This window comes from Thunnus maccoyii, chromosome 19, assembly GCF_910596095.1.
Source record: "Thunnus maccoyii chromosome 19, fThuMac1.1, whole genome shotgun sequence".
NCBI lineage: Eukaryota > Metazoa > Chordata > Actinopteri > Scombriformes > Scombridae > Thunnus > Thunnus maccoyii.
Window position 1 is genome coordinate 18,041,056 of NC_056551.1, and position 20,435 is coordinate 18,061,490.

Consider the following 20,435-nt stretch of genomic DNA (forward strand, 5'->3'; position numbering starts at 1 on the left):
TCATTATTTGAATGACCACAAATGAATAGCACAATCAGAAACTTCGATCATCTGTGTCAGTTGTACCAAGACAATTCACCAATGTGTTGAGATGTAATTTACACTTTTTATCGAAGAGGCTGAATTAGACAAATGTGGAGTTTACACGGAGTGTACTCAATACAGAATGTTCAATATTAGATATATAGATCACTTTCACTTATTGATGTTCAACAAAAAGATTTTATTTCTCAGTGTGTGTATACATCTAATTGCAAGACGATTGCCACTAGATGTCATCACAGAGATGCTTCTTCTCTTTTTTACCCCTGTCAGTCACAATCACTTCAATTCTCTTGTGTTATCACTTACTGTAGTAGTATCAAAGGATGCTATCTGGCTGTGTATAGCTTGAAGTACAACAGTACAGAGGGAAATCCAATTTTAGGAAAGCAAGTTTTCAACTATTATTGCTTGACAGGTCAAGAATTAATTTTTGCATTTTTCAGTCCACTGTACACAATCGTTCCTCAGAACAGTTTCCTGTATTTAGGTTATACAGACTGTTTTTGTAGATTGGGAATCAAAATTTTGAAATGGCTCCTAGAAAAAGTACACAGCAGTTCTAGCAACATACTTTTTAAATGCTCTCATCCTTACTTATTGTCAGTACTCTGATGGATACCAAATGAATGGGGGCATTGTATTTGATATGCACTGGACCACTTCAATTGAACCAAAATCAGCATGTGTTCAATGAGTTTGACAAGACAGATGCAATGTAATATAACGTGCCTGTATTTTGCTGCAAGAGGGAGTGTACAGTACATGCATCTCACAACAACACATATTTAGCAAAGAGCAGTATCGGGCTCGTTATAAAAATATCCACCAGATTCATTTCGGTTTAAGCCGATAAGACTTTTCCTTGATTCTTTGTGTCCCATGTCCCAGTTTGCTTCTCAGGATTCCTTTGAGGAATTTTTGTTCTAAGAGAAAGGGGAGAAGAAAAGGGTGCAAAGAATCAATGAGGTTTTTTTCGACAGTTATCCGTTGATTTTTACTTTGTCCGATTCTTTGTGACATGATTTCATCAAATCTAATATCTTGGAAGAAGACATAAATGCGCTAATTGAACTTTTGAAAAAAGCACTTTGCTAATGTAATGAATAATTTTAAGATCAGTCTTTATTTCTGAAGAGCAAAATTGTAGAACTTGGCAAAATGTGCAGTTTTGAACAAAGCGTATATATATATATATATATATACATATATATATAGCAGGAAACAACTCCATACTTGAATCTCTCTGATAACACGCTGATTAATTATACATCCAAACAAGCTGGGACACAAATAAGAAACATGGCTTTTTCCAGATTTCTGTTGATGAAAATGTGCCTTTTATTTGTACAAATGGTGTTTTTATTTCTTTTTCTCTCTCTCTTCAAAGTGCAATAGCTGATCTTCAATGGGGCATGCCTGTTCACTAGAGGTTGTGTTTTGCCCTGCTGCGTGTTGCTGCTTGAGACTACTGTTTTCTCTCTCTGTCTCTTTCTCTCCCTCCCTCTCTATTATATATTATAAATGTATCATTTCCAGATTCTAAATATAAATCTTTGTCAGACAGAATCACACAAAAACTCACTATTTTGGAACAGGTATAGAAAAAAAAGGAAATAAAAACAAAGAAACGAGTCCAAATGATGTTTACAGATTTAATCTTTTGGTTGTATGGGTTTATCATTATTCTGTATGACTGTTGGCAATAAAACCGTGAATGTGTAGAATCTCTTTTGTTGTCTGTACTGTGATAATCAATAACACATTTATTGTAGACGCAGCACTTAGACACACTGTCATCTCATTTTCCTCTAAAACTCTAAAGGGTCGGTTGATGCAAATTATGAAAAAACATGTTTTCTCACTTATTTCTGGTGATATCTAGCCACGCAAATGAATTCAGAGGAACATCTCACATCATAAACAATATCCTTGTAACTTTGGAGAAGTTTTCATAGGGACTATTTCTTTGGTAGAAAGTAGTTCCAATGAAAGCCGTCCGCAGTGGTTGGATTATATCTGTGAAAGTAACAGGGATATTTTTTCATTCATTTTGCTGGAAGCAGAAATTAGAGGGGGACTAAATCTCATGTGTCCAGGTCTAAACCTGGACACATAAAACAAGTAATATCTGCATGGCTAGATAGATACCACTACAAATAATTGAAAAAATATGTTTATTTGTATTTTGGGTGAACTGACCCTTTAGGATACTCTCTCAAAGAAGCGAGGAGGGTATTGCGCATGACAAGGCAGAACTGCACTCTCTACTGGCCACATGAGGTGATCCAGGTAAATAATTTTTATACAGTACGTTTACCCTTTAATTTCACTTTATAATATCAAAGCTAATAGTTTGCATCATATAAATAGCTGCATCTATTTTAACTGTTTCCATTTCACATGCTAAACTGCATTCACATGCCTTTTAAGACAGTTTACCTGCTTCATGCTTTTAGATTCGATACAAAACATTTCAATATCTGTAATAAGCCCACAAACTCACATTCACAACAAGTTCAATTTGGTGCAAAAATAAGATTAAGAGATTCTGTCCTGAACATGCATGTTGTGAAAACATCTAGTCAGCATTGAGGATATTAACTACCATTACTAGCCAGCAGAGGGAGCCCTGGTATCACTAAAAACGACTGATGTTGAACGAGCGACATAAGAATCATGAAGCTTTTGTAGTGAATAACAGATGCAGTTCTGTCATTTTGAACATGATGCTCCTGATATAGTGAAACAGGTAGTAGGTTTGAATCTCCAAAAGGTGTTTTTATCTCCTTTTATCACATCATCTCTGCACAGAATACTATAGTAAGTATTATTGACTAAATATAAAATTACAGAATATACTGCATAGAGTAATAAATAACTTCTCATTACACCAATAACTGTTTACAATCACTCATTCATCATTACATAACTTGCAGTATTATAATTGCACTTTTACTGTAATTCATTGCAGGTTTTTGTCACTTCTTAATTGTCTGGAATGTTCACACCTGTAACCACAGAGGTAAATGATTTTTCTGTCAAGGCTGAGACCACCATTCATTGGTAAATATGAGCTAATTGACAAAAAGGTGATATTCAGTCATTGAACATATTGGCCTCATACATTACTCAGTGTAATGCCAAGTGTAGACTTTTAACGAGCTTCCCAATCATGGATGATGCAGACATATCAATATCAAGCACAAAGGAGAAACCATTTCCTTGCAGTGTAGGCCTTTAGTCAACATCTCATTCAAGAAATTATTCATTCTATATTAATCACAACTCAAATTTCTTTTTGTCATCAATTCTGTCCGCTGTGAGAACTGCCCATGAGCACATAACCTTCCTACTGCAGGTATCTTTGTCCCCCATTTCAGTCTTTTCTCTCACTGTCCTGGACGATCTCAGCAGCACCTCTGCTGGTTCCTGCCACCACTGAGACCTCTCCATGATTCGTGTCCGTTTCCTGCCCCTTCTCCATCTCCACCTGCCTGGAGCTTTGTTGGTTCTGGTTGGGATTGTTCTGGCTGCTCCACGACTTGCTCCTGCTGCGGCTGGGCTCCAGAGACTGCTTGTTCCCGCTGCCATTGACAGAAGCCTTCCCTCTGAAGCAAATACCACACACCAGACCCAGGAAGGCCCGTCTCATCTCACGGCTGGCCAGAGTGTAAATGACCGGATTCATGGCCGAGTTGAGCACAGCCACTGCAATGAACCAGTCAGCCTGGTAGAGGATAGGGCAGCCCTCGCGGTGCACACATGCCACATCTACCAGGAGCAGGATAAAGATGGGCGTCCAGCAGGCAATAAAAACCCCAACTACAATGATGACAGTGCGCAGCAGGGACATTGCATGCTCTGAGTTGCTGTGCTTGCTGACCTTTTGGCTGCTGGACTTCACCAGGATGTAGATGCGGGCGTAAAGGATTGACACGGCTGAGAGCAAAATTATGAAAACAATGATACAGAAAGCTACATATTTCTTGGTGTAGAGGGGGAGGACGGTGGAGCAATCAGGGAGGTTGTCCAGGCAGTTCCAGCCAAGAATAGGCAAAGCTCCAAGAGATATAGCTATCAGCCAGCAGGTCCCTATGAGCAGAAACACTCTGTAATTCTTGTTGGCATCATAAGGCCTCATTTTGATCATAGTCAGGTGTCGTTCTATTGCAATGGCCAGGAGACTGAAAATGGAGGCACCGAGTGCTACAAACATGCTGCCCTCTCTGACAAACCAGAGAGCAGGTGACAGCTGCAGGGTCTTCTCTCCTGACAGCAGCAGGTTGACCAGGTAAGCTACTCCAGCGAGCAGGTCGCACAGCGCCAGGTTAGCGATGAAGAAGTACATGCGGTTGTGGAACCTGTGGTTTCTCCATATGGCTACCAGCACGGTGAGGTTCTCCAAAACGATGAAGCTGCATATGATGAGGAACACAACGGTTTTGGTGTCCACAGTGCCAGCGCTTGTGTCCGTGCTGGGCCGGTGGTCCAGCTTACCTGTGTAGTTGTAGTGGAGGCGTATCCGAGAGTTGATCATCTTCAAAGCACCGGATGCTGACACTGGATGTCAGAAGTGAGCAAGGAGTCCAGTGTCAGCAGTTCCACCGTGTTCAGCTGCAGTGGAAGATGTGAGGAACATAAGTTATTATTAAAGAAAGCAGCCAATTTATTGCTCATTATGTTGACCTTATGAGGAAATTCAGTTTGTCTGATGGTTTTAAAATGAATAATCTAGTTGCTCTAATTCCACTGGAAACACATTGCCTAATTGTTTGGCAAAATACCAAAACTTTAAAAAAATATATATAGAAGATAACATGTAGCCTACACCATCATTTAAAACACCATAAAATAGACCATGATGCTGTTTGTTTACACAGGAATCTTGGACTATTGCCTAAAAGGCAAACTACCAAGAAGGCTCCTTTTAAATTGCAACTTAATCTTTACCTCTACGTTTCATACACGACTAGACATTTTGAATCACAGTAACATACTGTTAGCTATAAATGGTCGATTTCACTTACAAGAAATTAGACAGCATATTTGTAATTAGCCTATTTTTGCCGACTCAAGCAGCTCAGTTTTTTCCCCCAAATGACAGCCTGAACACAACTCACCGTGGGATGCTCGCAGTTCGGTTTTAGTTGAAAGTTAAACTCACACTCAAAGACACACATTGCATTGCTGAGTTAGTCGTTTCTCCGTATTCTTGTGTGATAATGAACTTTAATTCCTTGTCGCTCGCCGGAGGAGAGCAGCTCATCATCTTTTACTGATCTCTAAACTCCGGAGCTGTGGACGGTTGGCTGGAAGTCAGACCCCTCCCTCCCTCCCTCAGCCCCGGGCAGAGAGAGGCTGCTTGGCGGGTCAGCTCAATTCATGAAGCCTATCAAAAACCAGGAGGTATGTGGAAACTCATCATGCCTGCAAGATAGGCTGCAGTGACTCATTATCACAGTTTTTGTACCACATATGGTTACATATGGTTCTAACCATTTTTTTTTCGGAAGTTAGCCTGCTGTATTTCCTCCAATTATGTCATTTATCTACTCAAAGTTACATGAGTCAGAAAATAGTTCATTGACATGATTTCGGTTCCTTAAAGGGATTGTGAGTGGAAATAATTTAAACTAACTAACTGTAAAATTAGCTAGCTAGTTTAGCTAGCTAGTTAACCAGTTAGCTAGTGACAAAAGTGATAAGTGACTAAATGAAGTAGCTGTCCATAAATAATAAAATAAAGAAATGAGAATGGGAACTGGAGTAATACTAGAACAATACTCTCTAATACCTCTCAGTAATATTCTGTCCAACGTAGAGTAAACTAACTATTAAATTAACTATTTTTGTCCAAACTCTCTAATTTCAGCTGATTTCAGTTTGTTCAGTCTTCCATGACAGTGAAGTGAATATCTTGGTGAGTTGTGGATAAAACAAGACATTTGACGACATCACCTCGGGCTCTGGAAAACAGTGATCGGCATTTCTCACCATTTGCTGACATTTTATGAACCAAACAACTAATGTATTAATCGAGCAAATAAACGGCAGATGTATTGATAATCAAAATAATCGTTAGTTGCACCCCTAGTCCAAAGCTGAAGCAAATGTAATATGAATACTAAGCAGCCAGCTTTGACTCTGCAGATTTACTTACACATAAAAAAAACATGAATAAGAAACGATAAAAGAAAAAAAAATCAGAATAGGACGTGAAAAAAATAGAAAACTAAAACCATACTCTCTGAAACCTCTAACTATCCAGTGATATTCTGTCCAAAGTTCAAGAAAATGTAATATGAGTACCAAGCAACTAGGCCTAAGCCTTGTCTCTGCAGATTTACCAACACATCATAAGTATATTAACAAAAGCTTTTAGTCTACCAGCAGTGTTGCTGCGGCTGATTTGACATTTTCCCTGCTGTGATTCTACTTGACATGTGGACAAGAGCAAGAAAGAGAAAACGAGCGAGCATAAGATATGCTGTCAGAGTTTAAGTTAAGATGACTGCAGTCCATCCTTTGTTCTGGTCCGTCTGTCATGACCTCATATCCAGGAAGGATGGGCAGGGCTGGCAGCAAGGAGTGGGGCTCAGAGAGAGTCTGGGAGGCAGAAGGACAGATGCTGACTCTCTAAAATAGATATGACAAAGTGGAAACTACACTGCTGAGATTTTAAGACTTCCCTGACTGAAACTAAACATAAAATGACCGAAATGTGACTAAGAAAATAAACTTTATCTTCAAACAAAATCCAGAACTTGCACCAAGAATAACTGAGTCATCGTGCACTAGAATATGACTAAAAGGCTAAGAATCCTATTGCTTTACTTCATAGAGTGCAACACATTTTCCCCAAACGAAGCACATACTGTACTGTGTGTCAGACCAAATCATTAAATAGTAGATATCTTCCCATGTCTGTGGTTATTAACCCAGAAGAATGTTGTGTGTGGTTGAATAAACAGCTGTGGTCTGGCATTGGTCCATTAGCATTGTTAGAGTCACAATTCTCAGTCATTTCCTGCAGGTCGCACTGTGCCAGCAGCAATGGGAAAATCTCAGGGAAAAAGCCAAATAGTTACTCTGGACCCACAGCAAATCTGGGACCAATCACAGAGTGGGTCTACGTAAAGGCAGCTGGATTAACAGACCGGGAACATGGTTGGAAAAACCTTGGGTTTTTCAGCAAACTACAGTGATGTGGGGCTAGCATCTGCATTTACATAAACTTTGGGCCAAATATGAAACCATCAGCAAGTACAAACCCATAATATGTGGTTAGAGTGAGTCTATGTCTATGTGTATTCATAGACTACTGAAGAAGAGCATGGGTGGAGGGTTTTCACTTTTGCAGGACCACCCTCACTAAACTGTTACTTTGTAGGCAACCACTTCTTTGGTTTCAGCCAGGCCGACTTTTCCTGTCATCTTTGTCAGCAGGACAATAATTAAAGTTCTCCAGCAGCTGACATTTTTCCACCTTCAGGAGCTGCATGTCTCGCTTAAATCATCAATGCAGCATATGTGTGATTTCCTGCTATTATAATGCTATATTATTTAAGTATAAACCTACAAGCTGCAACCCCTCATTTGAAAGTACTGCGCAATATAGCCTTCCTTCCCTCACAGTAGCTGGCCTCACAGCTGGTAAAACCATCCCTCAGGGAAAGTTTCCACTGCTCAGCTACTGCCGGCCCCAGACTTTATACAGTATACAGTTTCTGTGTGTCACTGTCAGTGGTGGAAGAAGACTTCACATCCTTCATTTAAGGCAAAGTAGAAATATCACACTGTAGAACTGAGAAATTACTGGTTATAGCCGTGCAATCAAATTTGAACTGAAATAAAATACAGAAGCAGGCTATTATAAACAACATGTACTAAGAATCAAAAGTAAAAGTTCTTAACATGCAGCAGAATGTCCCCTTTATATGGTACATTATTATACTGTATATTACATCGTTTAACTAATAGTCTCAGAATCTGTTTTATTAAGCCATGTATGTAAGCAGCAGTTGATTGTTGCAGCCATCCTTTATATACAGTTGGATAGTCTAATTTATAACAATGCATCACATTTTATAGGATGATCTGCAATGTAACCAAGATTTACAGCTGTCAAATAAGGAGTATAAAGTATAAATTGTCTGTGAAATGTAGTGGAGTAGAAGTATGAAGCAGCAAAAAATGGAAATACTCAAGCAAACATTAAAATTGTACTTCAGTGCAACAACTGAGCAAACTTGGAACTTGACATTTTGATGTTTGTTTGAGGTTGACAGTGAAAAATAAAATGATACAGTAGAAATTGAAGATAACATATTTATGACACAGTCTATATTAATACTGTGTATATTTTCTCTCAAAGATGCTTAATACAGGATCTGCTTGCTGTCTGTCGATATAGATATAGAGCATTTAACTAACAACCCTTGACTCAGGGCATTAACATATAAAGATATTCATTATTAATCATAATGCAATATAAAAGCAGCGTGCACTTAAAAAAAACGCCTACATGTATAAAGCATAACAGCCTCTCGTTCAAAGCAGAGAACTAATGGTTAAATGAGAAAGGCCGGATAGAATAAAGATAAGAGCCGCTTAGTTTAGTACTATAAGAACATTACAAAATCTATTTGGCCAGCATCATTGTAGCCATTACCCTGCCGGGGTTTGCCTTGTTCAGGCTCTCAACCCTTCATTAGAGTGCAAGAGCTGGGGTCAGAGCCGTGGGCAGTGGGCACATCCATGTGCAATTACATGAAAACCCTGCCTTTAATTTCACCCCCGCCATTTTGAGGCAAAAACACACCCCATGAGTCTGGGCTACAAATCTGAGGCGGACAGTCCCCTCCTGCCTTGTGGCTTTGTGGCAGCAGTATTTCTAGGCTCGGCGGTCTCTTGCATGAAACCTAACAGAACAAGGCCTGAGCGGCGTTTCTGAGGCATAATTTCAGCTGTGGCACAGTTTAGTCTAGGATCTGCCAACTTTAGAAGGCCACACAAACTGAAATAGGTCTTTAGTTCTGTCATTTCCCTCTGCTGCAGTGATATTTAGTGCCCTTACCTTTAGTTCTATCACCATTAAGTGCAGTACTTTTAATTTTCCATTTTCATTTGTTTCCAGCTGAGAGATTAATCGCATGGTTTTTATTGAGATTCTGCCAATGGGTCTGACTTCAATAATACTACAGTGGCTTTTCAGTGTCAAACTGGCTGACATTACCATATAAGCATGAAATTAATGGACTGAAATCACTTAATACTGAACATGTAAAAAAAAAAAAAAACCCAGAAGCCACAGTTTTTCTGTAGTAGGCTAGTTTTAAGGGCTTCTGTGATAATTGCATGGTTCCCAGTCAAGGTTGGTGCCTGCTCTACTGCACGTGAGCACTCATAATGTTTTGCCCACCCCCACATACAGTACATATTGAACAAGAATACCAGAAATACAGTGTCATATAGTCCTGTCAAATTCAACCCCACCCAAAAATTTAAAGCTCTTGTTTTCTTAGTGATTATAGCATCTATGAAAATATTCTGATAGTATACGTTTTTGTGGTACCACTTTCTAATTAGGCACCCTTTATAAAGGGCTTATTCATTGTAACTAATGGCTTCATTAATGCCTAATGAATGACTAACTAACGCCTTGCAGATCAGTTATAGGCCATTTAAAAGAACAAATTTGGGGTCGGTAGATTGTGAAAAATTCAATTTGTGGATATTTTTCCTTTCTGTTTGGTAATATTGCAGTTATAAAGGTTAGTAAGTCATTAATAAGTCATAAATAGGCAAGTGTTTATAAAGGTAAGTGTTAATAAGTTGTTAATACATGGATTTTAGTCCAGACTGTGCACATCCCTTTTCTAGAAATAAGTGTTCAAATGGTCTAATGGTGAAATAGTCTCTGATCTATAAATTAGTAGATGAATTATTACCTGTCACTAAAAGTTCAGTGAGAGAGAGCTGCATTGTGTTTGTTAGTAGTGATGGTATGAAGAATATGAAAGAACCAAAAAACAGATCAAAACATTGTAAATAAAGTGAATCCAAGTGATCAACAGTGTGCAGGGTTTTTTGGTTCTTTCACAACAATTTACAAACAAAACATATAAGAACATGCAATGAATTTAACATAAAATAATGTCCAGTGAGCTGTCTTAAACTTTAAACAACCAACCTGCTTTTGTTTGTGGTGTTTTCAGTGTTTTTGATGTTGGTTCATTTGCAGGGAACAGCAGAATTATTTAGCTATTCTGCTCAGGTTTATACAGTGTACATTCTTTAGCTTTAAATATAAATTGTACATACATAAATATGTATGTCTAGATTAACAATTTAATATGCTATACTTTCCAAAATGGTCCAACTGACTGTTATACCTTTTAACAATGTGCCACTTTCAAGATAATCTTGATAATAAATTATTTATAATCAAACACACAGCAAACACATTAAGTAATTTAGTAAATACAAGACATGCATCATTTTTACTGAATCGCGCTGAGTCAATACTGCCGTGCAACAGTATTTTATGAAGATAAACAAAACAGGAAAGGATAATCATCTAAAGTACAACTTCCTGTAGATAATCTTAACTCTTTTAATTCCATCTGATGAACTTCGCTCCAGTTTCCATTAAGATGTTGCAGCAGGCTAATGCTAATGCTACAACCTCAAAGCATGTCTACATAATACTGTACACATCTGTTTAAAAGAAACTTGAGTTGATTTTCATGATTTCAATTTATGGTTTCTGCCTTCAGATAAGCGATACCCCCTGCCGACGTGGATAAGGCACTGGCAGACGGCTGTCTACCTCTGACCAAGGTATCGAATGGGTTCCCAAAATCTACATGTGAGACCATCCTAGCCTTGCTTAGGGAACCAGAGTTCAGCCTGGCTTCTATAATCACCAGCTGTCGTTGAACCATTCTAAACGGGCCTATGTAGTCAGGAATGCATGACAGCATGGGTCGCAACGAAGTGTACTGGTGCAAATAGGTGTTAGAGGTTTGAAAGTTCTCCAAGATGGCCTTCTAACAGGTCATCACTGGAGGAGGTCCACTCTGACAGTCGAGGGCACTTGCCTGGTTTTATAAGGCGGCTTCGATGCCCTGGCCCTAAAAGTTCAGCCAATTAAAGACCTATATTAAACCTTTCAACCTGATTCTGTACTGATATTATACCTCTATCACATGTGCAGCAAGTTTATCCTTAGAAAAATTCATTATAAATTTACAATTTAAATAAAATTTAAATCTCATGTCAGCCATATCCCAGGGGTGCGCCCTCTTACCTGGAAAGAGATTATAAGACCTCAGAGATGAGCGCTAGTCAGGAACTTTGGTTGGAGTGCATAAAAATACAAGCCAGTTTTATTTGGTTTTTACAAAAATGAGTAATGCAAAATACAAAAAGTAAAATACAAAAACTTGAGTAAATAGTTAGAGATACAAAAAAGGCAAACTGACAAAAGGGCCTCAAATGACGACCCAAAAAGGAAGCCCAAAAAGAGAGACCATGAGTCTCTCTTGGCTTTCCTTTTTATATCAATACATCCTCCTCTTCTTACATTCTTACATCCATATATATTCTTCCACCAGGACATCTACCAGCTTCATACTGATGTTTTATGACTTTGCACTCTGATCATCACTTACAACACTTTTCGCGGAACCTTTGAAATTCTGCTTTTTTTATCATTGAGATTAAAATTTAGGGATGTCTGCTGGGTACATGAAACCACAGCTTCTCCTTTGGCCTCAAGTTCTCTACGCTTTTTCTGTGTCCTAGGTGATTATTTGTGTTTGTTTAGTCACTTTTGAAAATTCTGATGTGGTTCCGTACAAATTGTGCAAGTTCCGTGCAAATGGTGTAGGACATTTGATCATGTTTTGACTTATCACCAATTATAATTTAATAATTTAGTCAGAAGGAGGCTTGAGTGGAGTTTGTCTCGGCCACTTATAGTAGAGCTTTCAGCAGTGGTTTTTGCCATCCAACCGGGATCACTTTTGTCCAGGAACACAACATCACCCACCCAACCATTGTTTGTTGGGAACCTGTAGAGACCTGGTCGATCTCAGTAAAGACTTTATGACACAGTGATCTACAACAACACCTGAAAGGTTTCTAAGTATGTTAGGCTACAGTTATAGCTTTTAGAAGAACTTAGTGGTTACATCTTCTGGCCAAAAGTGAAGTTCAGTATGTCCCTGTCAGATTATGAGACTACTGTTCTTAGAAAAGCTTAAAACTGTTCCTTGTATTTACTATTACACTATCGTGACCTTATGTTGAGACTTTATTTTGGCCCTGATAAGCCTCAGTCTCATCCTCAACTGCATTAAGTAGCAAGCAAAGCCGTTTCCTTTCCTTTTTGTTGAGAGAGAGTGCAATTGCATTGGCCTCCCAGACAGTTAATGCGAGTGTACAGCAATAGCCCATCTATCACGAGGTCGAGCAATGCTTTTCACTCTCAGACCCATTAGGACTACAGTGCTCAGAGCTTGTTGTATTGATGTCCAGCAGTCATTGGTCATTGCCTGTCTTACTGCTGAATGGATGACTATTATATCGTCGTTAACTAGAGAGGAGTCTGCAGTCTGTGGAGAACAGGACAAAGTTCATATTGAGCCCTTAATATCACTGAGCTATATGCATTATATTTATTGATCTTTCACTCAGTTGCCCTCCCCCCTCCAACTCCTTCTGTCCTGTAATCCAATGTATTAATACAAATATAAATATATAAAGGGGAAATCATTTTTAAAATATTTTTCATAGTTCTAGCAATCATGAAATAATCAAGCAACTCCAGTTCAGCTAATGTATCTAAATATGGTAGCAGACCTACATCTTCACTTTTACTCCAGGGAAGACTCTGCAGCAGCAGAAAAAACAATCTATTTATTTCAGCCTGAGAATCTAATATCTATCTAGAGAGAGAGAATCTAATATTTGGGTCTCAGTGGTTCAGTGTAACCATGAGACAAACTACAGTCCAGACTGTTAAGTATTTGGACAGTTAGACAAACTGTGGGCACTATGTGTTAAAAGGGCTGTATCTCCAGCATAGTTCTTTCAGTGTTGACGTAAATCTACTCAGTCTTAAGCTGAGACATGGCATTTAAATGTAGTATCCATTATTTTATTTCAAACTGAATGTGCTGAAGCACAAAGCCCGAAGAACAAAAAGTGTGTAACTGTCCAAATACCTACTGTCTGGACTGTATATCTAAGTTCAAAATTGTAGAGATACACCAAAACTTAACCTAGAATGTGTTGAAAGTTTAAGCAATTTATTTTTTTAGGCATTTTTTTATAATTAAAGTTATATTCATCCACAACTGACTAATGACATGAGAAAAAAAACATTATTTTGAGAGTTCAGCCACCATATTGCAGGTGAGTGAGTCCTGAAGTCTAAAATGCATTTCAAATCAATATTGTTATCATCCCTGCTCTGCCTTTTCATCAATCTTTCATAATCTACAGTATGTCTATCGAAAATGCACCAGTGAAAGCCACCATTAACACGAATTACTTTTCAGCAAAAGTCAGACAACATCAGACAACATTAGTTTTATATAATAAAATTATCTAAAGTAGATGGTCTGTTGGATCAATATAATATCATCTAGGTTGTGTAACAGCCTTATATATGGTTCTTTACAATAAAACAATTTTTAAATTTGATTTCTTTTCTATGTCTGTCTTCATACCTCATAGTGACATAGTTAAAGAATAAAATGTATTTTTTTATTTGGGGTCGAACATATTCCACCTGTGATTTAATCTGACTCTGCTCAAGAGACATAAAGACTATTTGTTATCTCTTTGCTTCCTGGTGATAGAATCAATAAACCTGCTCTTTAGCTAGGTAGGAAATGACTAAGATGCATAGTAAGTGTACTGGGAACCATTATAGCTTGGCAGATTATATGTACTGTAGCTGTACATTAGTGATTTATACACAGCAGCATGCATGCCAGTATTTCATATGTATCTCACATATCCACACATTTAAAAGAATCATGCAAACATGTGACTGTCAGTGAACTAGAGCACAGACCAGTATGTCTGATCTAGATGTCCAATGACTAAAATTCTTCATCTGGTCAAAATATATGGTTAAAAATGATCAAGATCTAAACAATGAATCTTAAAAATGTAACTTAAAACTGAACAAGAAGTCAATTTATGACAGCTTCTGGTGGATAACCACAATGCTGAAGTATGCACAAAGGGATATAACACCATTGACAGGTGACAAAATGAAACAATCTGCTGTGTGTGTGTGTGAGAATGTGTCATAGGCTACTTTCACAAACAAATTTCAGACTAAATCCGCAATCCCCAGTTGCTAAATGTCTGATTTTTGGGTCAGTGGTTATGTATTGTATTTATTTATCAGGGCAGTGCACAGTTTTTAACATAAATGATGCACTGCACCAGAGTTAGCTGAAAGCTAATTTACATCTTCACTCCCCCACTATCAAAACATACAACAGCACAACAACAAACAGTACGAAGCAAAAAAAACACACAGAACACATTATACAAAATACAAAGCTACACACAATAGCACATCACATACAATGGTTGGGGTCTCTGGGAAACTAATGTAAGTCTATGTAATGTCCCCAGAGGGACCTAAGCAAATGTTTGTATGTGTGTGTGTGTGTGTGTGTGTGTGTGTATATTGTTTCCAGCAAGAGGTGGGCGATGAGATGGTGAGAACGATCAACATGTGATTAAAAAAAAAAATCAAATTTTCCCTAGTTTCCCCAGAAAAGAGAACAATATGAAAGTGGTTTTATCACTTATTGTATCACGTCATTGTTAAGAATAGATATGAATGAACTATAAAGAGGAACTGGTCCTCCTGGAGACATTGACTTTACTGTGCTATTATCTTGTAGATGTCAGCTTATTGTACCTTTTGTACTGAGGGGTTTTGTCATGATTTAGGCTGACATGTTAAATGGTGGACTTGACCTCACAGGTAACAACTGTGAAAATGCTTTGTGTGGTAAAACCTTCCAGAGGAAACTGTTTGGGATACCATACCGTATACATATTTCATTAGAGGCCATATGGCTGGTGCCTTCCTGACCCTGGCGCTCTCAAGGCACACACACACACTTTAGTTTAGGCTGCCATTGACGATTATAGAAGGACTGTCTCGGGGTCGGAGTGATCTCCTGGTGCCGATGAGCAAAAACTGTCACTGACTGTCTACAGCTGTGAAAAATGCTGCTCCTGCACTAAACTCTCTAATAATGTGTGAAAAATGCTGCTCCTGCACTAAACTCTCTAATAATGTGTTAACTTAGATGTGTTTAGAGATTGGGTTATGTCTCAGAACAGCATGATGTCTAATAATATAATAGAGGGCATGGCTGTAAAGTCAAACAAGACACAGGAAGTGACTGCATGTACTTCTCTGCTCATAAGAAGTTGATCTAGTCTGGCACTGCCTCAAAAAGAGGTAATGAAAGTTACCTCATCAATAGCAGCAGTTAACTTCTCAGAAATTTAACAGATTCCTCCGATGGTGACACCAAAAAAAAAAAGAAAACCTTGAACATTGTCTCTAACATGCACCCATGCTGTAAAAGGAGAACAAGCTTACCCTTGAATGACTTGCATTTCAAGGTAAAAAATTTTTTTTCCAGTAGACAAAAGCCTGCACCAACACTGTCTGCAAGCTGACCCGCAAAGCGAGAGTTTAGATTTACTGTCCAGCTTTTGCTCTAACCTGCAACTGGAAAGAAAGGAGAGGTATCATCTGTTCGCTGACATTACTCTTTAAGATTGTAGAATTTATACCTCAGTAGTCAGAGAAAACTAGTATTAGTCCTCTGCTCATTCATACTGAGTGGAGAGAATTGTAGTGGTTTGAGCAGCTCGTTATGATTAGAGCTGAAATTGACTGGTAAAAAATTAATCAGCAACTGTTTTAATTAATTAATCGATGGATTAATCATATAAGTCTGTTTTTTTCTTGCAAAAATGCCCAATATTTTCTGCTTTTTCTGTTTTATATAGTTGAGGTTTGGACTTTGGACTGTTGGTCAGACTTAACAAGACATCTGAAGACATCTGTTTATTGTTAATATGTTTATTTGTTAGCATCTTCATTAGCTGTGCCCTAAAGCACAGCTTCCTGGGGTCCATGTCACCTTAGTTAATTGATGATAAAAAATAATTGCTGCTGTCCTATGTGATCCACTGCAGACATGCAATTCTTGAAACGTTCTGGGCACAATGACTGGGAGGAGAGTCTTTACTGTGAATTTAGGACTTACTGTAATGATCTTTTCTTTTTTTGAAATAGCTGTGGAGAAGTTGCTTTGGGTAACACCACATTACAACACTATAAATAAAAAATGACTCTGCTTACCCTCCCAGTCATTTTGAGCAAAATAAGGACAAAGGAACGCATGATATTAAAACTTTAGAAAACTGGATGAAAACAAATGTTTTTATATTAACAACTGATCAAATCACTATGTGTAATGTGAAATGAGTCGCTTGTAATGATGAACCCAGAGAATTATTACCCAACTCTGCAGTTCCCCTTAGCTTTATGTAGTGTTTTAGCATCTTTTAGCTCTGTTGTTAGGGTTTTACAGCACACTACTTCACTCCACTCTACACTACCTTCTCAGCACTAAACAACAGACAAAGTTAGTGAATGGCTGGTGAACATAATGGAGCACTGAGCAGCTGAAGAGCTAGATATGTTTCTCATGAGTTCACTCATCAGAGCTAAAAGGAGAACGAATATTTAATTTACATTTTCACAGACTTCAAATGAATGACAAGGTTGCATCACATCTACAGGATGTGTTTGCAAACACATATCATGTCAACTTTCCAAGGTGATAATATGTCAGTGCTGTGTTTACAGCTCAGTACAGCTGCCACTGAGTAGAAAAATAATCACTTATAGCAAGAAATTAGCCATGTGTAGCTTTTTGTCAAATATGACATCTGTCATGAGCCTGTTGCTATATGTTTATTACAGGTTTGTTCAGCGCAAAATGCTTTCTAATTATGTCATGCATATTGTTCTTTGTATTTGAGATATTGTCACAGAAGAATTGTTGCTTTTGCAAGGCCTTTTGTTTTGAAGCTGTTTCCTCATCGGACCCCCAGAAACCCCACAGAGAACATCAGACTGCGTTACCTCCAACAGCCCCTGTGGTCTTACTTTTAGCTGCATTGTGTACTTGCATTGTCTTACTGCTTCCTCAGAGGATGTCCCATTAGAAATGCTGCAGGCATTCCTTTGTGTGTGAAAGTACACACGCACACACAAAACCAGACACGGCAAGGACCACTCTGTGTGTACCAACAGTGGGCCTTGAGGATCATCAGGGGGGTGACTACGTAAGTAGTAACAGAGAGAGGAACCCAGAAAGGACTGCAGGTGAAAAAGTCAGGAAGTCACACCTCAGGAGGGTTGAGGTTCAGGAAGTCGTGTGTACACACACACACATACGTATTTAACACTTTGTCTGCTTGGTGCAAATGTACAAACAAACCAAAAATTGTGTGCTTGTCTCACACTCTAACTGACGGCTGAGATGAAAGACCATTTTATTTTCAACAAGAGTGTGTGTGTGGTTGGATAATAACACTTAAGTTCAGTGGTGTACTGGACCGTTAAAAAAATCCATAAAGGTTATACCGGCCCTGTCTGTCTCTTTACCGGCTCTCTCTGTGTGCTTTGAATTCGGGGTGTGCTTGAGAGCGTGCTGTGTTCATGTTCTGGGGCTGAGTTCACTGGCCAATCACAATCAAGTTATATACTGGACATGTATACACTCCCCGGGCCAGTCCCAGCGGGTAAGTCCAGGGCCGAATTTCTTTCCCAGTACACCCCTGGTTCCTGACACCTGACTTTTTTAAGGTTAAAACACATATAATGTGTGATATATGTTTTGTATCTATCCTCAATGATCAAATCTTCAAAATTCATATTCAAGTGTAGAGAGGAAATTCTAAATAGCATATCCTGTCAGCATTTGTCATCTATTTAGGGGCATGACCTGATGAATGTAATTCCAATATTCACTCTGTTTTAACTCCTGAGGGTAACTGTTGCTAACTGTCATGACTATTGTCTTTCTCATTCATTTTGCTCAGTCTGCCCCTTTGTCCTGTCTCCAGCCTCTTTTCACTTCCCCCCTGCATTATTTATTGAATTTTTCATTCCTGCCATTCTTCGCCTGTCCACCAGATGCCGGACTTTCTCACCTGATTCCCTCTCCAGGCCTGCTCACCTGTTGCCACTCCCTCATTATCCTCACCTGCTGCTCACTATCCCATCAGCAGCAGTAGCATATATACCAGTCCTCTGCCATACATTTCCTCCTGCAGGTTCACCACTGTTGCCACGTGCCTTTGCATTCGAGCCATCTCATCCTGTTACCTGTATTCTAATCCTGATCACCTGTTCTGTCTGTATTCTGTAGTTTTTGACGTGTCTGCCTGCCTTGCCCTCTGGACCTGGTGCCTGTTTGGACTGCCTTCCTGTTACCGATCTGTAAGCCTGTCTTTAGATATTGATTTATTTAAGTGCTTTTCATTTACCTGCCCTACCTTGGTGTCGGATTTAGTTCCCTTTTGCCTCGTTCTGCAAACATGTGACAGTTAACTTTGTTTATCTACTATTTGGTGCTGGGCAGGTTGTGTATCGCGTGTTTATCACAGCTTTTTGTTTTTACTGAAAATATGTCCTCGCAGTGGTTGCCACTGGTGAAAGGGAACCAAAACTGTTAAGTTGCAGCCTGTAAAATCAAAACAGCAGGCTTTTCTCACGGCAGACAAACACAGGTGTTACTAATGACATCAACAATGTCCCAGCAGTGTGACAGTGGGCCAGCATGCACAAGATGTAATCATATGTTCTCATCAGTTTGAAAGGCACAAAAAGATGAGAATTCTCTGTGGGTTCATTAGTATAAGGGACAACTTTCACATTACACATGGTCCTCTGACCCATTGTTAATATACAAATATTGATTAGAACCGCTTTAGGCAAGTTTGATAATGTTACTTGATAATATTTGCATGTCACATGCTGTATGTCATCCGGATCTGTTATGCTGGGATTGTGTCATGAGCTACTTTTTACTGAACTGAATGAGAATTATTGCTTGTTACTGAAACTTAATTCTAAAACTCTGATCATATTTTTTTTCTGCCCTTTTTTTTTTTTTTTTTTTTTTTTGATTAACCTGAAAGATAAGTTCTCTTCAATATGCAAAGTACTTTATATTAAGATCTTTGCAACCAGATAAGACTCGCAGTGACAAAAATAAGAACAGACGCGTAAAGATAAGAGTAACTCCTGCAAAGCTTTTCTTTATTTAATTACTTCCTGTGACATTCTGTGAGTCATTGTCACTCCATTACTGAGTAGGTGCACAGTTTATCACAACAACTCATCACATCAGTAAACCCTTTGCGGAAAATTAAATGAACCACCAGGAAGCAGCTGCTGCAGACCTTTTCTGCCCCACATGAAGGATGTGGTTTGCACTCTACGTGTGTCCCATAAAATGATTCCACCGCAGTGTCTTTAGTCTATGTCTTCATTTTATCTTGCTATTATTTCACCAGGTGTTTTTAGAAGAAGGAAAACCTCTTCCACTGAATATAAAATATATTTTTATGACGGTGCTTATTAATATGTAGTTAGTCATTAGCTTTTAAACTAATTTGAACTGTATATTTCACTGTAAAGGAGTCACTGAAGTCAAATTATTTTTTGACTTGCTACTGTAGAGATCAATCTTAACTCTATAGTGCCCCCCAGAGGGATAAAGTCATATTATTAAGGTGGAAGCATTTCTAATATGTCCATCTTATATTCAGACATTGATTTGAGCCACTTCAACATCAATTTTAGACATTCATTCACTACATATTAAGTGTCACATGGTATATCAATTTAGATAAACATACATATTCTTTTTTTTAATATGAAGTTCAAACAGGGTTGGTTACAGTACCACTTGTTTTCCACTAGAGGTCAGGGCGGAGAAACAGACAAGTACTACATGAGTCAAAACCAATGAAATTAGCATTTAAACACATGAAAAAGAGTTGAGTGACGAAACCAAAACTTTGGAAAAAGTAATTTCACCTTCTTTGTGGTAATCATGCGTTTACTGTAGAGTATCAATAAACTCTCAGTCAATGTCATAACTACACCTCTGTGAATGCTCTGGCTGTAAACACTTGCTTGGCAGACTGAATGAGTCTCAGCAGCATGATCATCACTATTGTAAATATCAATTATTACCACCTCTTTAAACCACATTACTGTGCAGGTTGTTTAAAATATTATTAATGTA

At 38.5% G+C, this 20,435-nt stretch overlaps 1 protein-coding gene and 1 long non-coding RNA gene across 2 annotated transcripts; one reads left to right on the forward strand and one right to left on the reverse strand.

Annotated features, from left to right (window-relative positions):
- Positions 1 to 1,149: 1,149 nt before the first annotated feature.
- On the reverse strand, positions 1,150 to 5,360 carry LOC121885737 (sphingosine 1-phosphate receptor 3). Its single transcript, XM_042395452.1, has 2 exons — positions 5,166 to 5,360; positions 1,150 to 4,659 (listed from the first exon to the last, which is right to left on the reverse strand). Exon 2 carries the CDS (start codon positions 4,580 to 4,582, stop codon positions 3,422 to 3,424), a length of 1,161 nt encoding a protein of 386 aa, XP_042251386.1. The 5' UTR covers positions 4,583 to 4,659; positions 5,166 to 5,360; the 3' UTR covers positions 1,150 to 3,421.
- Positions 5,361 to 5,365: 5 nt separating this feature from the next.
- On the forward strand, positions 5,366 to 18,620 carry LOC121885739. Its single transcript, XR_006092608.1, has 3 exons — positions 5,366 to 5,451; positions 10,824 to 10,887; positions 18,549 to 18,620. It is a non-coding gene; the product is annotated as an uncharacterized LOC121885739 (long non-coding RNA).
- Positions 18,621 to 20,435: the final 1,815 nt, after the last annotated feature.

Bases quoted from the DNA above. Each gene is read 5' to 3' on its own strand.
- LOC121885737 (XM_042395452.1), bottom strand. From the start codon at position 4,582: ATGATCAACTCTCGGATACGCCTCCACTACAACTACACAGGTAAGCTG.